The 23,810-nt window shown below is 39.7% G+C and overlaps 1 protein-coding gene across 1 annotated transcript in view; it reads left to right on the top strand.

Moving 5' to 3' along the window:
* Nucleotides 1–1,573: 1,573 nt before the first annotated feature.
* The window catches only part of LOC132061189 (uncharacterized), a 31,361-nt gene continuing 9,124 nt past the window's right edge, over nucleotides 1,574–23,810 (top strand). The window contains exon 1 of the mRNA XM_059454046.1: nucleotides 1,574–1,687. Coding sequence (XP_059310029.1) covers nucleotides 1,574–1,687 — 114 coding nt within the window. The remainder of the gene's footprint in view (nucleotides 1,688–23,810) is intronic.

Raw genomic sequence — 23,810 nt, 5'->3', positions numbered from 1 at the left:
AGTTTATGACTCTTAAAGCTTCTTATGATGTTAAAAATGAGAATGTTTTTTATGAGGATTACGTTGAGCATGGTTTTATGCTTAAAGGTCTCAAATATGATTTCAACGATAACGCAAAAATGTTAAGCTATTTCATGATTTTCTCGATTAATTTCATTGTTGTTGATCCCACCTTATAAATTGTTCCTTCAAGGTGGGATAGAGCGATAGTTTTTATTTGAACTCCTATGCATGCCATGAGTATAATATATGTATATAGCTATTTTGTGACATTACAGAGTTCTATTATTTCATTTTTGATTGTGCACTGCACTCATTTTCATTCTTCATGTATATATAAGGCACAGTTGACAGGGGGTGACGCTGTGACCTTTGTTGTATATATATAAGGCACAATTGACAGGGGGTGACGCTGTGACCTTTATTGTATATATATAAGGCACAGTTGACAGGAGGTGACGCTGTGACCTTTGTTGTATATATATGAGGCACAGTTGACAGGGGGTGACGCGGTGACCTTTGTTGTGTGCGTATATGGCACAGTTGACAGGGGGTGACGCTGTGGGCTTTGTAGTGAGGTGTATATATATGGCACAGTTGACAGGGGGTGTGTTGTGTCCTTTGTTGTGATGTGTTTATATATGGCACAGTTGATAGGGGGTGTGATGTGGCCTTTGTTGTGATGTGTATATATATGGCACAGTTGACAAGGGGTGACGTTGTGGCCTTCGTTGGGATGTACATATATATAAGGCAGAGTTGACAGGGGGTGACGATGTGGCCTATGTGGTGATGTTTTAATTTATCTTTGCATATTCATTAAAATGTTATGTACACATTGATTTAAAAAGGGTAAAGTTGCATTTATGGTATCCGCCTTAAGAGACAATCAAATGTATGGTTCATCTTTGTCCCCTGTTATGTTCTATACTTCTTACTATGATGTTACTCGTGCCTTACACACTCAGTACACTATTCGTACTGACCCCCTTTCTTCGGGGACTGCTTTTCATGCCGCGTTGTGTGCGTACAGATGTGTAGAAGACGTTGGCTATAGGATGTTTCCAGGCTATCACCGGATTGGTGAGCTCCATCTCGCCCGTAGTGTTCGCCGAGTCGCAGTACTTATATTATAGTATCTCGTGTATGTTAGAGACTTTTGCGTTGCATAAAGTGTCTAGTGGATAGGGCGTCGAGAAGTCGACAGTTGTGTAAAGCTACCATATAGGTCGATGTGTCTTTATGCTTTGTTTCCTTTGTAAAGATTTTATTTGTGACTAAAAGTTTTCTTTGAAATAACGATAAGGGAGAAGTTGTGACTCCTGGATGGAATAGTTGTATGGCACTCAGCCGAGTAGGGTTTTGGGTGCCAGTCGCGGCCCTCCTGTTTGGGTCGTGATAGAAGTGGTATCAGAGCAGTTCGTCCTGGGGGTTGTCTGCAAAGTCGTGTCCAGTAGAGTCTTGTTTATGGTGTGTTGCGCGCCACATTTATAAACAAGAGGCTACAGGGCATTTAGGATGGTTACCCTTCTTTTAGATCTAAGATCGTGCGATGAGAGCCAAGTCATAGAAAATGAAATTCCTTGCACTAACTCTTGATTTCAGCAGAGGAATGGTATTGACAAAGGAAGTGAATGATGACATTGGGATTACAGGGACAATAGAATTTGAGGGAATCAGCACAGAGGTAAGTATTGTTAAAAAAAGATTATGAGTCAGATATGGTAAGGATGTCGCAAGAATGATTGAAATGTATAGCTAATGAATAGAAGAGGAAGTGACTAGGAAAGTACGAAAGGACGATCGATAAAGGTTCAGGCATATTCAGAGTCATGACACAAGAGGTAAGCTTATTTGCATTTATGATTGTTTTCTGGATTGCTTATACAACTTCTAGATGTGATGTTGCTTGGCCGATGAAGGAAGTAAAGATTGTATCGACCTTAGGAACATGTGGTATATTTTTAGCTAACCCTTGTAAGAAGACTTTGCCTCGAATTTTTTTTTCAGATGGGTATTGTGAAGGTTATTTGATGATAGAGAAATTAGGTGCAATGTCGATTTATGTGTAAGGAGAGAAGAGAGTAGGTGTATAAGTGAAGGTAAAATATCGCAAGGATCGATTCAATTGCTGCAGGAAGGTAAAGGATGTGAGGTTGATTCTTTTAGACAAGGAGATAGGGTACGAGTACGAGTACGAGTACGAGTAAAGATTTCTAAGTAAAGATCTATTGTCGGGATTCACAGTTAGGATGTGGAAAAGTGTGCCAGGAAGACCTACAGATTTAGACATACGAAAAAGGGAATATGAGAAACCAGAATAGCCCGAGGGAAAATTAGGAGCATATGAGCTTTGCAATTAGAATTTCGAAGTGGTTGTGAGGTATGAGTCTTGTTAGTCGGTCAAAAGAGGGGAGATGTATTAAAGCTACAGATTCAGGACAAAATCAAATGGCAACGGGATATCTCGCAAAAACAAAAAAGGGGTGTTGAAAAGAGATAGAAAGATAAGTCACAAATGGCTACATCGAGTATTATGTATACCCTTATGATTGATGTTACGACGTGTCAAAAGTATTGATTGTGTTGTATATCAAAATTGAGGTAGCAAGCGCTACAAAGGGAATCAAGATTGGGTTTTCTCGAGAATTAAATTCAGATAGCGGTAGTTCGACTAATAATATAAGAAGGTGCGTTAGGAAAAAGAAGGTTATGATATCATGAAGGGGAGAGAAACTTGGACAAGGAAAAAAAGAATACCCATTGAGGATCAAATAATATATAATTGAGGAAAAGGTCAGGATGAAAACAGGAAAGCAGACGATAGGATCAAGCTTGAATAAATCAACAGGAGATAGAGTAAGATTGTGCGTGACCAAGGATGAATGTGAGGACTCCAGAACCAACCTATGCATCCTTATAACCAGAATTAAGGAGGTGGTAAATAATGGGCACTCTGCCAAAATTCTCCAACAAAAAAAATTCTTATTAAAGGACAAGGACCAAAGATTTAGGAGATCACGAAGATTATACGTCTATGATGGTTACAGATTGATTAGTGGGAAAGTATGGGACTAGATGATATGGAATGATAAGATGAAGATGACACTATAAGTGGACATTGGGCGTTAATTATTGGAATAAAAAGTACTATTCCGGCTGGACAGATAGTTGGGTACATCATCGTTTCGAGTATCCCTAGGGATTATTATAGGAAAGATTTGAGATTTAAAGTAGTATTTTGGGTAATGACAAGTAGGGAACTTGAAGGATTCGTAAGTGAAAGAACAAAAGCAATGACGAAAGGATTATTATGGGATGAAATTTCAATCGAGAATGGCAATGGAATACAACACCATAAGGTAAAGCCTTTAAGGAGGGAAGCAAGTAAGCTTGAGTATGAGCACAAGGGCTGACTAAGGTATTGGAGGAATTATGATACCTGGCAATGGAAAGATCGAGAAGTAGTAGGGAGTTATGAAGCAAGATGAGCTAAGGAATGCAAGGAGAAGCAATGAAAGTAGACGGAGATAAGGTGGCAAGAAAATGATTCAAGGATATTGCGATTGGTCGAAACAAGCTGGTGACAATGAACCCTCGTGAAAATTTGAGCCGCTAGTTATATCAATTGTAAGAGTGTATGACATAGAACTATATAAACAATCACCATGATGAGATGGCTAACAGAATGGTGTGAGGACGATAAGGAGGATACCATTGATAGTTGACAAATGGAATTTTTAAAGGGACCGATAACCAAAGTACTTATGGGTAACTGTGGTTACGAAGTTTTACCGCTACAAGGAATCTTAAAAATTAGCAATGGGAAGTAGTTGTATGTGTTAATTGATGGCTTTTATTCGAGAGTTCCAAAGGCCAAAGCAGCATTTGCTTGGTCAGTAAAGTGAGGGATTTTTCTAATTCAGAGGTAGATGCATGATCGAGAATTTTTTGGGAATCCGTTAGAATTTCAATTTGCTTTAGGTCTCGTGAAAAAGGCCACGCGATAAGATAGATGCGATCATACCAACACTAATGCACCTGATCCTATTAGAACTTTGAGGTTAAGTGTGCTTGGGCTAGAGTAGTACTAGGATGGGTGACCCCCCTGAGAAGTGTGCGAAGAAGTCCTACAGGTTTAGACCTAAGAGAATGGTGAGGAACTAGATCAGCTTGAGGGAAATTAGAAGTGTGTGAACCTCACGGTTGGAGATTTTCAACGATTGCGGAAGATAAGGTGGACCGACTGGATAGAGAGAGGGAAGACGTATACGGTTACAAAATTAGGACGAGTTTGAATAGTATTAGGGACACTTGGTAAGTAAGGTGTTAGTAAAAGGATACGATAGGTTATGTGTGGTTATGTTAACTAGTAAAGATAATCAATGAGGTTATATGTTAAAGGTAGTGACCGAACACGGTATTGAAGTTCAGGTTGCAAGTTCCAAAGGGCAAATTGACATTATTTTCTCTGAAAGTTAGGATTGGGTAAGCCTAATGCAATAACATCAGAGTATACAGAAAGAATGGAGTAGGTAGTATAGAACACAAGACGAAGGTAAAGGGTTTGAAATTAGATTCGATAAGTGGGCGGAGGACAAGAATAACGAATGAGGATGTGAATTGGGAGAAAATAAGCAGGGTTACAAAGGTACCAAGGGATTTGTGGTTCTTGAGGGGTATTTGAAGGGAAATGTGTAGTCATATTGACACGATTATCTCGGAAACGGAAAAGCCTTCCAAAAATAGAACAGATTTGTACTTCTGAGAGGACATTCTACGAACTTCCGGGCTAATACTATAAAGTGGCAAATGGAGAAGAGCACTTCGAAGAAAAAAAAGACTCAAGGAAGGGGCCATTGTCCACTGATAGAGAAATGAATAGCAAGTAAGGGGGAGTACTTGCAAGTCGGCGAGTAGCCATAGCCATAGCCATGGCGAACCAAAGCCACCTTTACAGGAACTGAATGTTAGTTCAGTTATATAAGAACAGAAGGCTATAGCATTATGAAAGAGTTCAATAAAGAGCTAAGGGAGAATGAGAAGAGGTTGACCAACTTATGTTAAAGATAAGGCAATCGGAGCCTAAGAGAGGGGCAGTCACTTCAAGACATCAGTAAAAACGCCATGGAGTTGTAACTACAACATTCGAGGACGAATGTTTTTAAGGGGGGAAGGATGTTACACCCCGTAGTTCTGCACGTTGAAATTTTTTTTAGGTGTTAGCGATTCAATTGCAGACATCAGAGTTATTGTCAAGAAGATGCCAGATCATAGGTGCGTGTTTTATAATTATAAGAGTTCGAGTTCACGTAACAGGTTATAGAAGGATTGAAAAATGAGTGAACTAAGGAGATTAAGCTTCCGAGGCTTTGAAGGAAAGTTGGGCAAGGTCATAAATTTTGGTCTAACTGGGAGAAAGAATATCTCTAAGTATATTAAGAGTTTTGAAGTGAAACAAAAGCCTAAAGTGAATTTCGGGAAGTCTAGTTTCCAACGCGACAAACCGCTCCCCAATAGGACATTGGGGTAAGGAGATATGGACGTTACAAGTCATGCTGGCTGGCCAGGAAAATGGTCTGCGCGAACGAGCCAGGGAGTGGCGCGAACGCGCAGGAGGCCAAGGGTCAACATAGCGCAAACGCGCCACCACGAGGCGCCAACGCGCTGAGAAATTTTGAGGCCCGGGTTAGGGATGAAGATTATACTATAAGAGTGTAATAATAATATACATATGATGTTTGGAGACCATATGGCGTAAATCATTTAGTACGTTGCTGGATTAAAGCCCTCGTTACTGTAAGCTAAGTGGGGCCCATATGATGGGGTTTTATAAAGGACATATGAAGAGATATATGAGTAGTACATGGAAAGTTGAGCAAGTCCTAAGAAGGACCCTTAAGTCAAATATGGGCATAAGCCCTCCAAAAGGACGATTTAAGGAAATATTTTCGGATGATCTGACTTGTAGGGGCAAAAACCCCCTCATAAGTTTGGAATTTGGAAAAACACCAAGATTGAAAGTGGTCGATAATTGAAAGAGTTATGACCTTTTTACTGAATGAACGCGCATGCAGAAAAGTTAAGCCGATGCGAACGCGCCCAAAGGTGGCGCAATCGCGCTGAACAATTTTAGAGGCGGTGCAGGCAGATTTTGGAGCATTATTTAAAGGGGCTAACCCCTCATTTTCTTCACCAATGAGGGTGGAGAAGTGAAGATACAACAATATTAAAGGGAGAAAGGTATGTATCTTTTTCTATTTTGGTAAATACCAACTTATTCACGAAGATAGAATGGTTAAATGATTGTATAATGGGTTGGTTGATTATGGAAGTTGGAAAACAGCGTGTGGGCTATTCTATGAAACACTTTGGCGTTGGAAATGATGCTATTGATGTTGATATTGTTGTTGTCGTTGTTGGTTGTTGAATTGAGAATTCGGGCTAGGCATATAAACAGGGGAGATGCTGCCCGATTTTCGGCGGAATATAAAATAGTTTGATGAGAAACTTGGTACAAGTATGCGATGATGAGTCTAACGTTAGTGTAAATCCTCTTAAATGTAGACTTGCGAGCTCGGACAAATAAGCGTAGCTAATAGGAGGTCGAACAGGTATGTTAAGGCTCGTCCCTTTCTTTCAAAGGCATGATTCCTATGGTTTGATTCCATAAGTGTTTCCACAACCTCCTTGATTTCAAAGCTAGAAGTTCATGACTCTTCAAGCTTCTTATGATGTTAAAAATGAGAATGTTTTTATAAGGATTACGTTGAGCATGATTTTATGCTTAAAGGTCTCAAATATGATTTCAACGATGACGTAAAAATGTTAAGATATTTCATGATTTTTTCGATTAATTTCATTGTTGTTGATCCCACCTTATAAATTGTTCCTTCAAGGTGGGATAGAGCGATAGTTTTTATTTGAGTATAATATATGTATATAGGTATTATTTGACATTACAGAGTTCTATTATTTCATTTTTGATTATGCACTGCACTCATTTTCATTCTTCATGTATATATAAGGCACAGTTGACAGGGGGTGACGCTGTGACCTTTGTTGTATATATATAAGGCACAGTATATAACGCCTGCTAGTCACGGGTCAATATGCATATATGCAAATGAATTTAAAACATTTTAATGAATGTGCAAAGATAAATTAAAACATCACCACATGTGCCACAACGTCACCCCCTGTCAACTGTGCCTTATATATATGTACATCCCAACGAAGGCCACAGCGTCACCCCCTATCAACTGTGCCATATATATACACATCACAACAAAGGTCACAGCACACCCCCTGTCAACTGTGGCATATATATAGACATCACAACAAAGGCCACAGCACACCCCTTGTCAACTGTGCCATATATATACACATCACAACAAAGGCCACAGCGTCAAATTAAAATGTTTTAAATTCATTTGCATATATGCATATTGACCCGTGACTAGCAGGCGTTATATACGCATATATTATGTATATTATATATATATATATATATATATATATATATATATATATATATATATATATATATGTATGTATGGGGTATGGGGAAAGGGCGAGGCACTATAAACGCCTGGCCACCTGATTAGCTGGTGCATAGTGATGATGATTATGATGCCCGAAGGGGCCTATATGGGATAGGGATCGAGCTGAACGTTCCTAGGCACTATGACCTATGCATTGCATATCATACGCCCTCAGAGACATTTTTAGTAAGCAGAGATATATAGATATGTTCAGAGAGTAAGACATACAGATGCATTCATATAGATATGTTCGTATATTCGTACATACGGATGTATTCCGTCGCCGCCTTTTTAGTTTACGATTCTCAGATTTTCTTCATAACTCCTATGTGTATGTTACTCTTCTGCCTTACATACTCAGTACATTATCCATACTGACTCCCCTATTGTTTGGGGGGGCTGCGTTTCATGCCTGCAGGTTCAGATAGCTACGAAGACAGATTGCATCCTTAGGCTACTTCTTCAGCTTGACAATGAAGCACTCCTCTCATGCCGGAGTTCTTTTCAGACACAGTATATGTTTCATGTTTATGGGTAGGGCAGGGGCCCTGTCCCGTCCACAGCATGTCCAGTATGTCAGTAAAGGCTCATAGACGCTTATATTCAGTCAGACAGTGTGGCCCGCTCAGCACATGTTTGGTTACATAGTTTTATTAGGTAGCCTTGTCGGCTTGTACCCCGGTTCAGTTTAGTGATGCGTATGTGTGTGTGTGTGTGTGTGTGTGTATATATATATATATATATATATATATATATATTTATCTTTTGAGTGCGGTGACCCTCTAGTTTATGACATCTATCAGTCAGCAAATCATGTTGTGAGCGACCTGAGGTGACGTGAATGAGCATGAGCGTATATGTCATGTACATTTAGTGGCATCTAGGAGGTCGGCTCGGGTGTCCGTCACGATTCCTCCGGTTGGCGCGTGACGAGATGTTGCCCGATTTTCGGCAGAATATGGAATAGCTTGATTTGAAATTTGGAATAAGCGTGCAATAAAGAGGCTAATGTTAATGTAAATCCTCTTAAATGTAGACTTGCGAGCTCAGACGAATAAGCGTAGCTAATAGGAGATTGAACAGGTATGTTAAGGCTTGTCCCTTTCTTTCAAAGGCATGATTCCTATGTTATGATTCCATAAATGTTTCCATAACTGCCTTGTTTTCAAAAGCTCGAGGTTCATGACTCTTAAAGCCTCTTATGATTAGCTACGCATATTTGTCCGAGCTCGTAATTCTACATTTAAGAAGATTTAAACTAACGTTAGACTCATCATCGCATACTTGTACCAAGTTTCTCATCAAACTATTTTATATTCTACCGAAAATCGGGCAGCATCTCCCCTGTTTATATGCCTAGCCCGAATTCACAATTCAACAACCAACAACGACAACAATAATATCAACATCAATAGCATCATTTCCAATACCAAAGCATTTCATAGAACAGCCCACACGCTGTTTTCCAACTTCCATAATCAACCAACCCATTATACAATCATTTAACCATTCTATCTTCGTGAATAATTTGGTATTTACAAAAATAGCAAGAGATCCATACCTTTCTCCCTTTAATATCATTGTATCTTCACTTCTCCACCCTAATTTTAGGCCACAACATGCCGCTACATGATTCTGTAACCATAACTATATGCTATCAGGACCGAAATTTGGGAGTTATACCTGGTTTGGGCTAAAATTTAATTTGGGGAGTTGGGGAGAACTCTCTAGAATTTTGGAGAGTTTTTGGGGTGTTTGGTGAATGAAATGAGGGGTTAGCCCCTTTAAATAATGCTCCAAAATCTACCTTCACCGCCTCTAAAATCGTTCAGCGCCATCGCGCCACGTTTGGGCGCGTTCGCGCAGGCTTATCTTTTTTGCCTGCGCATTCGTTCAGTTAAAGGTCATAACTTTTGATCTCGATATCGTGTGATGGTCCATGGCCTATGGTTGGAAAGCTATTTCAATTATATACAACTTTAATTCTTTGTGTTTTTCCAAATTCCAAACGAATGAGGGCGTTTTTTCCCCTCCAAGTCAGATCATCCGAAAATGTTTCCTTAAATCGTCCTTTTGGAGGGCTTATGCCCATATTTGGCTTAAGGGACATTCTTAGTACTTGCTCAACTTTCCATGTACTACTCATATATCTCTTCATATGTTCTTTACAAAACCCCATAATGTGGACCCCACTTAGCCTACAGTAACGAGGGCTTTAATCCAGCAACGTACTAACTGATTTACACCATATGGTCTCCAAAAATCATATGTATATAATTATTACACTCTTATAGTCTAACCTTCACCCCTAACCCGGGCCTCAAAATTGCTTAGCGCGTTCGCGCCTCGTGGTGTCGCGTTCGCGCCTCGTGGTGGCGCGTTCGCGCCTCGTGGTGGCGCGTTCGCGCTTTGTTAACCCTTGGCCTTATGCGCTTTCGCGCCACTCCCTGGCGCGTTCGCGCAGACCATTTTCTTGGCCTGCCGGCATGACTTTTAACGTCCATATCTCCTTACCCTGATGTCCTATTGGGGAGCGGTTTATCGCATTGGAAACTAGACTTCCCGAACTTCACTTTAGACTTTTGTTGTACCAAACCTTGCCCAACTTTCCATCAAAGCCTCAGAAGCTTAATCTCCTTAGTTCACTCATTTTTCAATCCTTTTATATCTTGTTACGTGAACTCGAACTCTTAAAATTATAAAACGAGCAGATGTCTGCAATTGAATCGCTAACACCTAAAAAAAATCTCAACGTGCAGAACTACGGGGTGTAACATCTTTCCCCCCTTAAAAACATTCATCCTCGAATGTTGTAGTTACAACTCCACGACGTTTTTACTGATGTCTTGAAGTGACTGCCCTTCTCTTAGGCTCTGATTGCCTTATCTTTAACATAGGTTGGTCAACCTCTTCTCATTCTCCCTTAGCTCTTTATTGAACTCTTTCATAATGCTATAGCCTTCTGTTCTTATATAACTGAACTAACATTCAATTCCTGTAAAGGTGGCTTTGGTTCGCCATGGCTATGGCTACTCACCGACTTGCAAGTACTCCCCCTTACTTGCTATTCATTTCTCTATTAGCGGACAATGGCCCCTTCCTTGAGTCCTTTTTTTCTTCGAAGTGCTCTTCTCCATTTGTGACTTTATAGTATTAGCCCGGAAGTTCGTAGAATGTCCTCTCAGAATTACCTTTGCAACCCTACTTATTTTCTCCCAATTCACATCCTCATTCGTTGTTACTGCCCTCTAGTTCCACTTATCAGAATCTAATTTCAAACCCTTTACCTTCGTCTTGTGTTCTATACTACCTACTCCATTCTTTATGAATACTCTGATGTTATTGCATTAGGCTTACCCAATCCTAACTTTCAAAGAAAATAATGTCAATTTGCCCTATCGCACTTGTTACCTAAACTTCAATACTGTGTTCGGTCAATACCTTTAACATATAACCTCATTGATTATCTTTACTAGTTAACATAACCATATATAAGCTATCGTATCCCTTTACTAACACCTTACTTACCAAGTGTCCCCAATACTATTCAAACTCGTTCTAATTCTGTAACTGTATACGTCTTCCCGCTCTCCATCCAGTCGGTCCGCTTTCTAATTTCCCTCAAGCTGATCTAGTTCCTCACCCTTCTCTTAGGTCTAAACTTGTAGCACTTCTTAGCACACTTCCCGGGGGGGTCACCTATCCTAGTACTACTCTAGCCCAAGCACGCTTAACCTCAAAGTTCTGATGGGATCAGGTGCGTTAGTGTTGGTATGATCGCATCCATCCTACTGCGTGGCCTTTTTCACGAGACCTAAAGCAAATTGAAGTTCTAACGGATTCCAAGAAAATTCCCGATCATGCATCTCCCTTCGAATTAGAAAAATCCCTCACTTTACTGACCAACCGAACGCTACTTTAACCTTTGGAGCTCTCGATGACAAGCCATCAATTAACACATACAACTACTTCCCATTCCTAAAGTTTAATATTTCTTGTAGTGGTAAAACTTCTTAACCACAGTTACCTATAAGTACTTTGGTTATCGGTCCCTTTAAAACTTCCATTTGTTAACTATCAATGGTATCCTCCTCATCATCCTCGCACCATTCTGTTAGCCATCTCATCATGGTGATTGTTTATATGGTTCTATGTCATATACTCTTACAATTGATATAACTAGCGGCTCAAATTTTCACGAGGGTTCATTGTCACCAGCTTGTTTCAACCAGTCGCAATATCCTTGAATCCTTTTCTTGGCACCTTATCTCCGTCTACTTTCATGGCTTCTCCTTGCATTCCTTAGCTCATCTTGCTTCATAACTCCCTACTACTTCTCGATCTTCCTATTGTCAGATATCATAATTCGTCCAATACCTTAGTCAGCCCTTGTGCTCGTACTCAAGCTTACTTGTTTCCCCCCTTAAAGGCTTTACCTTATGATGTTGTATTCCATTGCCATTCTCGATCGAAATTTCATCCCATAATAATCCTTTCGGCATCGCTTTTATTCTTTCACTTACGAATCCTTCAAGTTCCCTAGTTGTCATTACCCAAAATACTACTTTAAATCTCAAATCTTGCCTATAATAATCCCTAGGGATACTCGAAACGATGATGTACCCAACTATCTGTCCAAAATCGAATAGTACTTTTTATTCCAATAATTAACGCCCAATGTCCACTTGTAGTGTTATCTTCATCTTATCATTTCATCATCTCACCCCATACTTTCCCATTAATCGATCTGTAACCATCATAGACGTATAATCTTTGTGATCTCCTAAATCTTTGGTCCTTGTCCTTCTTTGGAGAATTTTGGCAGAGTGCCCATTATTTACAACCTTCTTAGTTCTGGTTATAAGGACGTCTAAGTTGATTCCGGAGTCCTCACATTCTCCCTTTGCCATGCACAACCTTACTCTATTTCCTGTTGATTTATTTAAACGTGATCTTATCGTCTGCTTTCCAGCTTTCATCCTAACCTTTTCCTCAATTATGCATTATCTGGCCCTCAATGGGTATAAATTTTCCTTGTCCAAGTTTCTCCCTCTTTCTTGATATCATAACCCTTTTTTTTTCCTAATGCCTCTTCTTATGTTGTTAGTCGAGTTACCGCTATCCGACTTTAATCCTCGAGAAAACCCAATCCTGATTCCCTCTGTAGCACTTGCTACCTCAATTTTGATATATAGCACAATCAATACTTTTGACATGTCGTAACATCAATCATAAGGATATACATAATACTCGATGTAGCCACTCGTGACTTATCTTTCTATCTCTTTTCAACACCCCTTTTTTGTTTTTGCGAGATATCCCGTTGCCATTTGATTTTGTCCTGAATCTGTAGCTTTAATACATATCCCCTCTTTTGACCGACTAGCCAGACTCATACCTCATAATCACTTCGAAATTCTAATTGCAAAGCTCATATGCTCCTAATTTTCCCTCGGGCAATTCTGGTTTCTCATATTCCCTTTTTCATATGTCTAAATCTGTAGGTCTTCCTAGCATATCTTTCTATATCCTAACTGTGAATCCCGGCGATATAACTTTACTTAGAAATCTTTACTCATACTTGTACCCTGTCTCCTTGTCTAAAAGAATTAACCTCACATCCTTTACATTCCTGCAGCAACTAAATCGGTCCTTGCGATATTTTATCTTCACTTGTACACCTACTCTCTTCTCTCTTCACACGTAAATCGACATCGTATCTAATTTTTTCTATCATCAAATAACCTTCCCAATAACCATCTGGAAAAAAAAATCGAGGTAATGTCTTCTTATAAGGGTTAGCGAGAAATATACCACATGTTCCCAAGGTTGGTACAATCTCTACTTCCTTCATCAGCCAAGCAACATCACATTTAGAAGTTGTATAAGCAATCCAGAAAACAATCATAAAAGCAAACCAGCTTACCTCATGCATCACGACTCGGAATATACCTGAACCTTTATCGATTGTCCTTTTGTACTTTCTTACTCACTTCCTCTTCCATTCATTAGCGATACATTTCAATCATATTTGCGACATCCTTACCATATCTGACTCATAATCCTTTTTACCAATACTTACTTCTGTGTTGATTCCCTCAACTTCTATTGTCCCTGTAATCCCGATATCATCATTCACTTCCTTTGTCAATACCATTCCTCTGCTGAAATCAAGAGTTAGTGCAAGGAATTTCATTTCCTATGACTTGACTCTCATCGCACGATCTTAGATGTGAAAGAAGGGTAACCATCCTAAATGCCCTGTAGCCTCTTGTTTATAAATGTGGCGCGCAACACACCATAAACAAGACTCTACTGGACACGACTTTGCAGACAACCCCGAGGACGAACTGCTCTGATAACACTTCTGTCATGACCCAAACCGGAGGGCCGCGACTGGCACCCAAAACCCTACTCCATTCTTTCCGTATACTCTGATGTTATTGCATCAGGCTTACCCAATCCTAACTTTCAGGGAATATAATGTCAATTTGCCCTATCGCACTTGCTACCTGAATTTCAATACCTTGTTTGGTCAATACCTTTAACATATAACCTCGTTGATTATCTTTACTAGTTAACATAACCACACATAAGCTATCGTATCCCTTTACTAACACCTTCCTTACCAAGTGTCCCCAATACTATTCAAACTCGTCCTAATTCTGTAACTGTATACATCTTCCCTCTCTCTATCCAGTCGGTCCACCTTATCTTTCGTAATCGTTGAATATCTCCAACCGTGAGGTTCACACACTTCTAATTTCCCTCAAGCTGATCTAGTTCCTCACCCTTCTCTTAGGCCATATCTAAATCACAACAAAGGTAGGACTTCTTAGCACACTTTCCTTATAGGAGGTCACCCATCCTAGTGCAATGCATATTAATAGAACCCAAGCACGCTTAACCTCAAAGTTCTAATGGGACATATAGTGTTGGTATGATCGCATCCATCCTACTGCGTGGCCTTTTTCACGAGACCAAAAGCAAATTGAAGTTCTAACGGATTCCAAGAAAATTCCCGATCATGCATCTCCCTCCGAATTAGAAATATCCCTCACTTTACTGACCAACCAAATGCTACTTTAGCCTTTGGAACTCTCGATGACAAGCTATCGCTTTACATACAACTACTTCCCATTCCTAAAGTTTAAGATATGCCTAGTAGTGGTAAAACTTCTCCAACTACACGCTTATCCGTACCCATAAGTACTTTGGTTATCGGTCCCTTTAAAACTTCTATTTGTTAACTATCAATGGTATCCTCCTCATCATCCTGGCACAATTCTGTTAGCCATCTCATCATGGTGATTGTTTATATGGTTATATGTCAAATACTCTTACAATTGATATAACTAGCGGCTCAAATTTTCACGAGGGTTCATTGTCACCAGCTTGTTTCAACTAATCGTAATATCCTTGAATCCTTTTTTTCTCCCTTTAATATTATTGTATCTTCACTTCTCCACCCTATGTTTAGGCCGCAACGCGCCGTTACATGAATCTGCAACAATAACTATACGCTATCCGGACCGAAATTTGGGAATTATACCTGGTTTGGGCTAAAATTTGATTTGGGGAGTCGGAGAGAACTCTCCAGAATTTTGGAGAGTATTTGGGGTGTTTGGTGAAGAAAATGAGGGATTAGCCCCTTTAAATAATGCTCCAGAATCTTCCTGCACCGCCTCTAAAATTGTTCAACGCGATCGCACCATCTTTGGGCGCATTCGCGCAAGCTTAACTTTTCTGCCTGCGCGTTCGTTCAGTAAAAAGGTCATAACTCTTGATGCCTATATCATGTGAGGGCCCATAACCTATGGTTGGAAAGCTCTTTCAATTATCTACAACTTTGATTCTTGGTATGTTTCTTAATGCCAAACTTATGAGGGCATTTTGGCCCCTATAATTCAGATCATCCGAAAATGTTTTCTTAAATCGTCCTTTTGGAGGGCTTATGCCCATATTTGACTTAAGGGTCCTTCTTAGGACTTGCTCAACTTTCCATGTACTACTTATATATCTCTTCATATGTCCTTAATAAAATCCCGTCATGTGGGCCCCACTTAGCTTACAGTAACGAGGGCTTTAATCCAACAACGTACTAATTGATTTACACCATATGGTCTCCAAACGTCATATGTATATAATTATTACACTCCTTATAGTATAACCTTCATCCCTAACCCGGGCCTCAAAATTGCTCAGCGCGTTCGCGCCTCGTGGTGGCGCGTTCGCGCTGTGTCGACCCTTGGCCTTCTGCGCATTCGCGCCACTCCCTGGCGCGGCCTGGCCTGCCAGCATGACTTGTAACGTCCATATCTCCTTACCCCAATGTCCTATTGGGGAGCGGCTTGTCGCGTTGGAAACTAGACTTCCCGAACTTCACTTTAGGCTTTTGTTTCACTTCAAAACTCTTAATATACTTAGAGATATTCTTTCTCTCAGTTAGACCAAAATTTATGTGCCAAACCTTGCCCAATTTTCCTTCAAAGACTCGGAAGCTTAATCTCCTTAGTTCACTCATTTTTCAATCCTTCTATAACCTGTTACGTGAACTCGAACTCTTAAAATTATAAAACGAGCACCTATGATCTAGTATCTTCTTGACAATAACTCCGATGTCTGCAATTGAATAGCTAACCCCTAACAAAAAATCTCAACGTGCAGAACTACTGGGTGTAACATCCTTCTCCCCTTAAAAACATTCGTCCTCGAATGTTGTAGTTACAATTCCACGGTGTTTTTACTGATGTCTTGAAGTGACTGCCTTTCTCTTAGGCTCTAATTGCCTTATCTTTAACATAGGTTGGTCAACCTCTTCTCATTGTCCCTTAGTTCTTTATTGAACTCTTCCATAATGCTATAGCCTTCTGTTCTTATGTAACTGAACTAACATTCAATTAACATTCAATTCCTGTAACGGTGGCTTTTGTTAGCCATGGTTATGGCTACTCACCGACTTGTAAGTACTCCCCCTTACTTGCTATTCATTTCTCTATTAGTGGACAACGGCCCCTTCCTTGATTCTTTTTTTCTTCGAAGTGCTCTTCTCTATTTGCCACTTTATAGTATTAGCCCGGAAGTTCGTAGAATGTCCTCTCAGAAGTACAAATCTGTTCTATTTCTAGAAGGCTTTTTCGTTTCCGAGATAATCGTGTCAATATGACTACACATTTCCCTTCGAATGCCCCTCAAGAACCAGAAATCCCTTAGTACCTTTGCAACCTTGCTTATTTTCTCCCAATTCACATCCTCATTCATTATTATTGCCCTCCAGTTCCACTTATCAGAATCTGATTTCGAACCCTTTACCTTTGTCTTGTGTTCTATACTACCTACTCCATTCTTTCCGTATACTCTGATGTTATTGCATCAGGCTTACCCAATCCTAACTTTCAGAGAAAATAATGTCAATTTGCCCTATCGCACTTGCTACCTGAACTTCAATACCGTGTTCGGTCAATACCTTTAATATATAACCTCATTGATTATCTTTACTAGTTAACATAACCACACATAAGCTATCGTATCCCTTTACTAACACCTTACTTACCAAGTGTCCCCAATACTATTCAAACTCGTCCTATTTCTGTAACTGTATACGTCTTCCCTCTCTCTATCAGTCGGTCCACCTTATCTTTCGCAATCGTTGAAAATCTCCAACCGTGAGGTTCACACACTTCTAATTTCCCTCAAGTTGATCTAGTTCCTCATCCTTCTCTTATGTCTAAACCTCGTAGGACTTCTTAGCACACTTCCGGGAGGGGGGGTCACCCATCCTAGTACTACTCTAGCCCAAGCACGCTTAACCTCAATGTTCGATGGGATCAGTGCATTAGTGTTGGTATGATCGCATCCATCCTACTCGTGTGGCCTTTATCACGAGACCTAAAGCAAAGTTGAAGTTCTAACGGATTCCAAGAAAATTCCCGATCATGCATCTCCCTCCGAATTAGAAAAATCCCTCACTTTACCGACCAAGCAAATGTTGTTTTAGCCTTTGGAACTCTCGATGAAAAGCCATCAATTAACACATACAACTACTTCCCATTCCTAAATTTTTAAGATTCCATGTAATGTAAAACTTCTTAACCAAGCTTATCTATAAGTACTTTGGTTATCGGGCCCTTTAAAACTTCCATTTGTCAACTATCAATGGTATCCTCCTCATCGTCCCCACACCATTCTGTTATCCATCTCATCATGGTGATTGCTTATATGGTTTTATGTCATATACTTTTACAATTGATATAACTAGCGGCTCAAATTTTCACGAGGGTTCATTGTCACCAGCTTGTTTCGACCAATCAGAATATCTTTGAATCCTTTTGTTGCCATCTTATCTCCGTCTACTTTCATGGCTTCTCCTTGCATTCCTTAGCTCATCTTGCTTCGTAACTCCCTATTACTTCTCAATTTTCCCATTGTCGGGTGTCATAATTCCTCCAATACCTTAGTCAGCCCTTGTGCTCGTACTCAAGCTTACTTTCTTCCCCCTTAAAGGCTTTACCTTATGGTGTTGTATTCCATTTCCATTCCCAATTGAAATTTCATTCCATAATAATCCTTTCGTCATCGCTTTTGTTCTTTCACTTACGAATCCTTCAAGTTCCCTACTTGTCATTACCCAAAATACTACTTTAAATCTCAAATCTTGCCAATAATAATCCCTAGGGATACTTGAAATAATGATGTACCCAACTATCTGTCCAGCCAGATTAGTACTTTTTTTATTCCAATAATTAATGCCTGATGTCCACTTGTTGTGTCATCTTCATCTTATCATTCCATATCATCTTGTCCCATACTTTCCTATTTATCAATCTGCAACCATCATAGATGTATAATCTTCGAGATCTCCTAAATCTTTGGTCCTTGGCCTTAAATTTTATTTTGGGGAATTTTGGCAGAGTGCCCATTATTTACAACCTTCTCAGTTCTAGTTATAAGGACGTATAGATTGGTTCCGGAGTCCTCACATTCATCCTTGGTCACGCACAATCTTACTCTATCTCCTGTTGAATTACTCAAGCTTGATCCTATCGTCTCGCTTTCCGCTTTCATCCCGACCTTTTCCTCAATATATATATTATCCGACCCTCAATGGGTATTCCTTTTTCCTTGTCTAAGTTTCTCCCTCCTTCTTGATATCATAACCTTCTTTTTCCTAACGCTCCTTCTTATATTCTTAGTCGACTTACCGCTATCCGACTTTAATCCCCGAGAAAACCCAATCCTGATTCTCTCTGTAGCGCTTGCCACCTCAATTTTGAAATAAAGCACAATCAATACTTTTGACATGTCGTAACATCAATCATAAGGATATACATAATACTCGATGTAGCCACTCGTGACTTATCTTTCTACCTCTTTTCGACACCCCTTTTTTATTTTTGCGAGATATCCCATTGCCATTTGATTTTGTCCTGAATCTATAACTTTAATACATCTCCCCTCTTTTGACCGACTAGCCAGACTCATACCTCACAATCACTTCGAAATTCTAATTGCAAAGCTCATATGCTCCTAATTTTCCCTCAGGCTATTCTGGTTTCTCATATTCCCTTTTTCATATGTCTAAATCTGTAGGTCTTCCTAGCATACCTTTCCACATCCTAACTATGAATCCCGGCAATATATCTTTACTTAGAAATCTTTACTCGTACTCTTACCCGTACCCTGTCTCCTTGTCTAAAAGAATCAACCTCACATACTTTACCTTCTGCAAAGAATTGAATCGATCCTTGCGATATTTTACCTTCACTTATACACCTACTCTGTTCTCTCCTTACACATAAATTGACATCGCACCTAATTTCTCTATCATCAAATAACCTTTACAATACCCATCTGAAAAAAAAAATTCGAGGTAAAGTCTTCTTATAAGGGTTAGCTAAAAATATACCACATGTTCCTAAGGTTGATACAATCTCTACTTCCTTCATCGGTCAAGCGACATCACATCTAGGAGTTGTATAAGCAATCTAGAAAACAATCATAAATGCAAAATAGCTTACCTCTTATGTCACGACTCGAAATATACCTGAACCTTTATCGATCGTCCTTTTGTACTTTCCTAGTCACTTCCTCTTCCATTCATTAGCTATACATTTCAATCATTCTTGCGACATCCTTACCATATCTGACTCATAATCCTTTTTACCAATACTTACCTCTGTGCTGATTCCCTCAACTTCTATTGTCCCTGTAATCCCAATATCATCATTCACTTCCTTTGTGAATACCATTCCTCGCTGAAATTAAGAGTTAGTGCAAGGAATTTCATTTCCAATGACTTGACTCTCATCGCATGATCTTAGATATAAAAGAAGGGTAACCATCCTAAATGCCCTGTAGCCTCCTGTGTATAAATGTGGCGCGCAACACACCATAAACAAGACTCTACTAGACATGACTTTGTAGACAATCCCTAGGACGCAACTGATCTGATACCACTTCTATCACGACCCAAACCGGAGGGCCGCGACTGGCACCCACGACCCTACTCGACTGAGTGCCATACTACTATTCCATCCAGGAGTCACAACTTCTCCTTTATCGTTAATTCCATAGTAAAAAAAAAAGAAAACCTTTAGTCATTAATTCAAAGAAAATAGTCTTTAAAAAAAAACAAAGCATAAAAACACATCGACCTATATGGTCGCTTTACGTAACTGTCGACTCTCGACGCCCTATCCACAAAACATTGTCCGCAAAAGTCTCTAACATACACGAGATACCATAATATAAGTACTCCGACTCGCAACACTCCCGGACCGAGATGGAGCTCACCAATCCAAACTGATAGCCTGGAAACATCCTATAGCCAACGTCTTCTACTCATCTGTATACACCTGCGTGGCATGAAACGCAGCCCCCGAAGAAAGGGGGTCAGTACGAATAGTGTACTGAGTATGTAAGGCATGAGTAACATCATAGTAAGAAGTATAGAACATAACAGGGGATAAAGATGACCCGTACATTTAATTGCCTTTTAAGGCGGATACCATAAATACAACTTTACCCTTTCTAAATCAATATGTACATAAAATCATGGAAGACATCTAAAATATTTTAATGAATGTGCAAAGATAAATTAAAACATCACCACATAGGCCACAGCGTCACCCCCTGTCAACTATGCCTTATATATATGTACATCCCAGCAAAGGCCACAGCGTCACCCCCTGTCAACTGTGCCATATATATATACACATCACAACAAGGGCCGCAGCACACTCCCTGTCAACTGTGTCATATATATACACATCGCAATAAAGGCCACAAGACACCCCGTCAATCGTGTTATATATATACACACATCACAACAAAGGCCACAAGACACCCCCGTCAATCGTGCCATATTTATACACATCACACCAAAGGCCATATACACATATATATACACATCACAACAATGGCCACAAAGACACCCTATCAACCGTGTATATATATATCACAACAAAGGCCAAAGTTGTTATATATATATATATACACACATCACAACAAAGGCCCCACCCCCCGTCAACCGTGCCATATATATATATACACAACAAAGGTACACAACAAAGGTCACCCGTCACCGTCCACTATGACTTATATATACACATGAAGAATGAAAATGAGAATGAAAGAAAGTGCATAATCAAAATGAAATAATAGAACTTTGTAATGTCACAAAATAGCCATATACATATACTATACTGGTGGCATGCATAAGAGTTCAAATAGAAACTATCGCTCTATCCCACCTTAAAGGAACAATTTATAAAGTGAGATCAACACAATGAAATAATTCGAGTATATCATGACATATCTTGACATCTTCACGTCATCGTTGAAATCATATTTGAGACCTTAAGCATAAAATTCATCCTCACGTAATTCTTATAAAAACATTCTCATTTTTAGCATCATAAGAAGCTTTAAGAGTCAAAAACTTCTAGCTTTTGAAATCAAGGAAGTTATGGAAGCACTTATGGAATCATACCATAGGAATCATGCCTTTGAAAGAAAGGGACGAGCCTTAACATACATGAAATTCACATTGCGGCTTTTCTGCCTATTTTTGATTTCGCAATCTACCTATACGACCATTCATACTATGGTTAGAGTCACTATTATATACGTATCCTAGACCTTCAAATTAGACCTCCTTAAAATCTGTCGAAATTCGAGCAGCACCTCCCCTGTTTATATGCCTAACCCGAATTCATAATTCAACAACCAACAACAACAACAACAATACCAACATCAATCATAATATTCCCAATATCAAAATACTCCATAAACATCTCATATGGGGTTCATCCCATATTTCCACCAATCAACCACTATACGGCTATTTAACATTTCTATCTCCGTAAATAAACCAAAATTAACATTAATAATAAAAGATTCATACCTTACTCCCAATATTATGGATATATCTTCACTCCTCCACCTTGATCTTAAGCCACAACACGTCACTACACAATTTTGTAGTTGCAACTGTATGTCGTCTGGACCAGAATTTGGAAATTATACTTGGTTTGGGCTAAAATTTGGCTCGGGGAGTTGGGGAGAACTCTCCAGAATTTTGAAGAGTTTTTTTGGGGTGTTTAGTGAAGGAAATGAGGGGTTAGACCCTTTAAATAATGCTCTAGAATCTGCCTGCATCGCCTCTAAAATCGTTCAGCGCGATCGCGCCACCTTTGGGTGCGTTCGCGCAGGCTTAACTTTTCGGTCTGCACATTCGTTCAAGAAAAGGTCATAACTCTTAATTCGAATATTGTGTGAGGGCCAACGACCTATGGTTAGAAAGCTCTTTCAATTATCTACAACTTTCATTCTTTGTGTTTTTCCAATCACAAAGGTATGAGGGCGTTCTTTCCCCTCCAATTCAGATCATCCGAAAATGTTTCCTTAAATCGTCCTTTTGGAGGGCTTATGCCCATATTTGGCTTAAGGGTCCTTCTTAGGACTTGCTCAACTTTCCATGTACTATTAATATATCTCTTCATATGTCCTTTATAAAACCCCATCATGTGGACCCCACTTAGCTTACAGTAACGAGGGCTTTAATCCAGCAACGTACTAACTGACTTACACCATATGGTCTCCAAACGTCATATGTATATTATTATTACACTCTTATAGTAAAACCTTCATCAATTACCCGGGCCTCAAAATTGGTCAGAGCGTTTGTGCCTCGTGGTGGCGCGTTCACGCTGTGTTGACCCTTGGCCTTCTGCGCTTTCGCGCCACTCCCTAACGCGTTCGCGTAGACCATTTTCTTAGCCTGCCAGCATGACTTGTAACGTCCATATCTCCTTATCCCGATGTCCTATTGTGGAGCGGTTTGTCGAGTTGGAAACTAGACTTCCCGAACTTCACTTTAGGCTTTTGTTTCACTTCAAAACTTTTAATATACCTAGAGACATTCTTTCTCCCAATTAAACCAAAATTTCTGTCCCAAACCTTGCCCAACTTTCCTTCAAATCCTCAGAAGCTTAATCTCCTTAGTTCACTTATTTTTCAATCCTTCTATAACCTGTTACGTGAACTAGAACTCTTAAAATTATAAACGAGCACCTATGATGTGGCATCTTTTTGACAATAACTCCGATGTCTGCAATTGAATAGCTAACACCTAAAAAAAATCTCAATGTGCAGAACTACGGGGTGTAACATCCTTCCCCCCTTAAAAACATTCGTCCTCGAATGTTGTAGTTACAACTCCATGGCGTTTTTGCTGATGTCTTGAAGTGACTGCCCTTCTCTTTGGCTCTGATTGCCTTATCTTTAACATAGGTTGGTCAACCTCTTCTCATTCTCCCTTAGCTCTTTATTGAACTCTTTCATAATGCTATACCATCGTTCTTATATAACTGAACTAACATTCAATTCCTGTAAAGGTGGCTTTGGTTCGCCATGGCTATGGCTACTAGCCGACTTGCAAGTACTCCCCCCTACTTGCTATTCATTTCTCTATTAGTGGACAATGGCCCCTTCCTTGAGTCCTTTTTTTCTTCGAATGGATCTTCTCCATTTGCCACTTTATAGTATTAGCCCGGAAGTTCGTAGAACGACCTCTCAGAAGTACAAATCTATTCTATTTCAGGAAGGCTTTTTCATTCTTGAGATAATCGTGTCAATATGACTACACATTTCCCTTTGAATGCCCCCCAAGAACCGTAAATCCCTTGGTACCTTTTGCAACCCCCGCTATTTTCTCCCGCTCACATCCTCATTCGTTGTTATCGTCCTCCGGGGCCCACTTATCAG

This window comes from Lycium ferocissimum, chromosome 6 (genome assembly GCF_029784015.1).
Source record: "Lycium ferocissimum isolate CSIRO_LF1 chromosome 6, AGI_CSIRO_Lferr_CH_V1, whole genome shotgun sequence".
Lineage (NCBI taxonomy): Eukaryota > Viridiplantae > Streptophyta > Magnoliopsida > Solanales > Solanaceae > Lycium > Lycium ferocissimum.
This window is presented reverse-complemented; position numbering and strand designations above follow the sequence as displayed.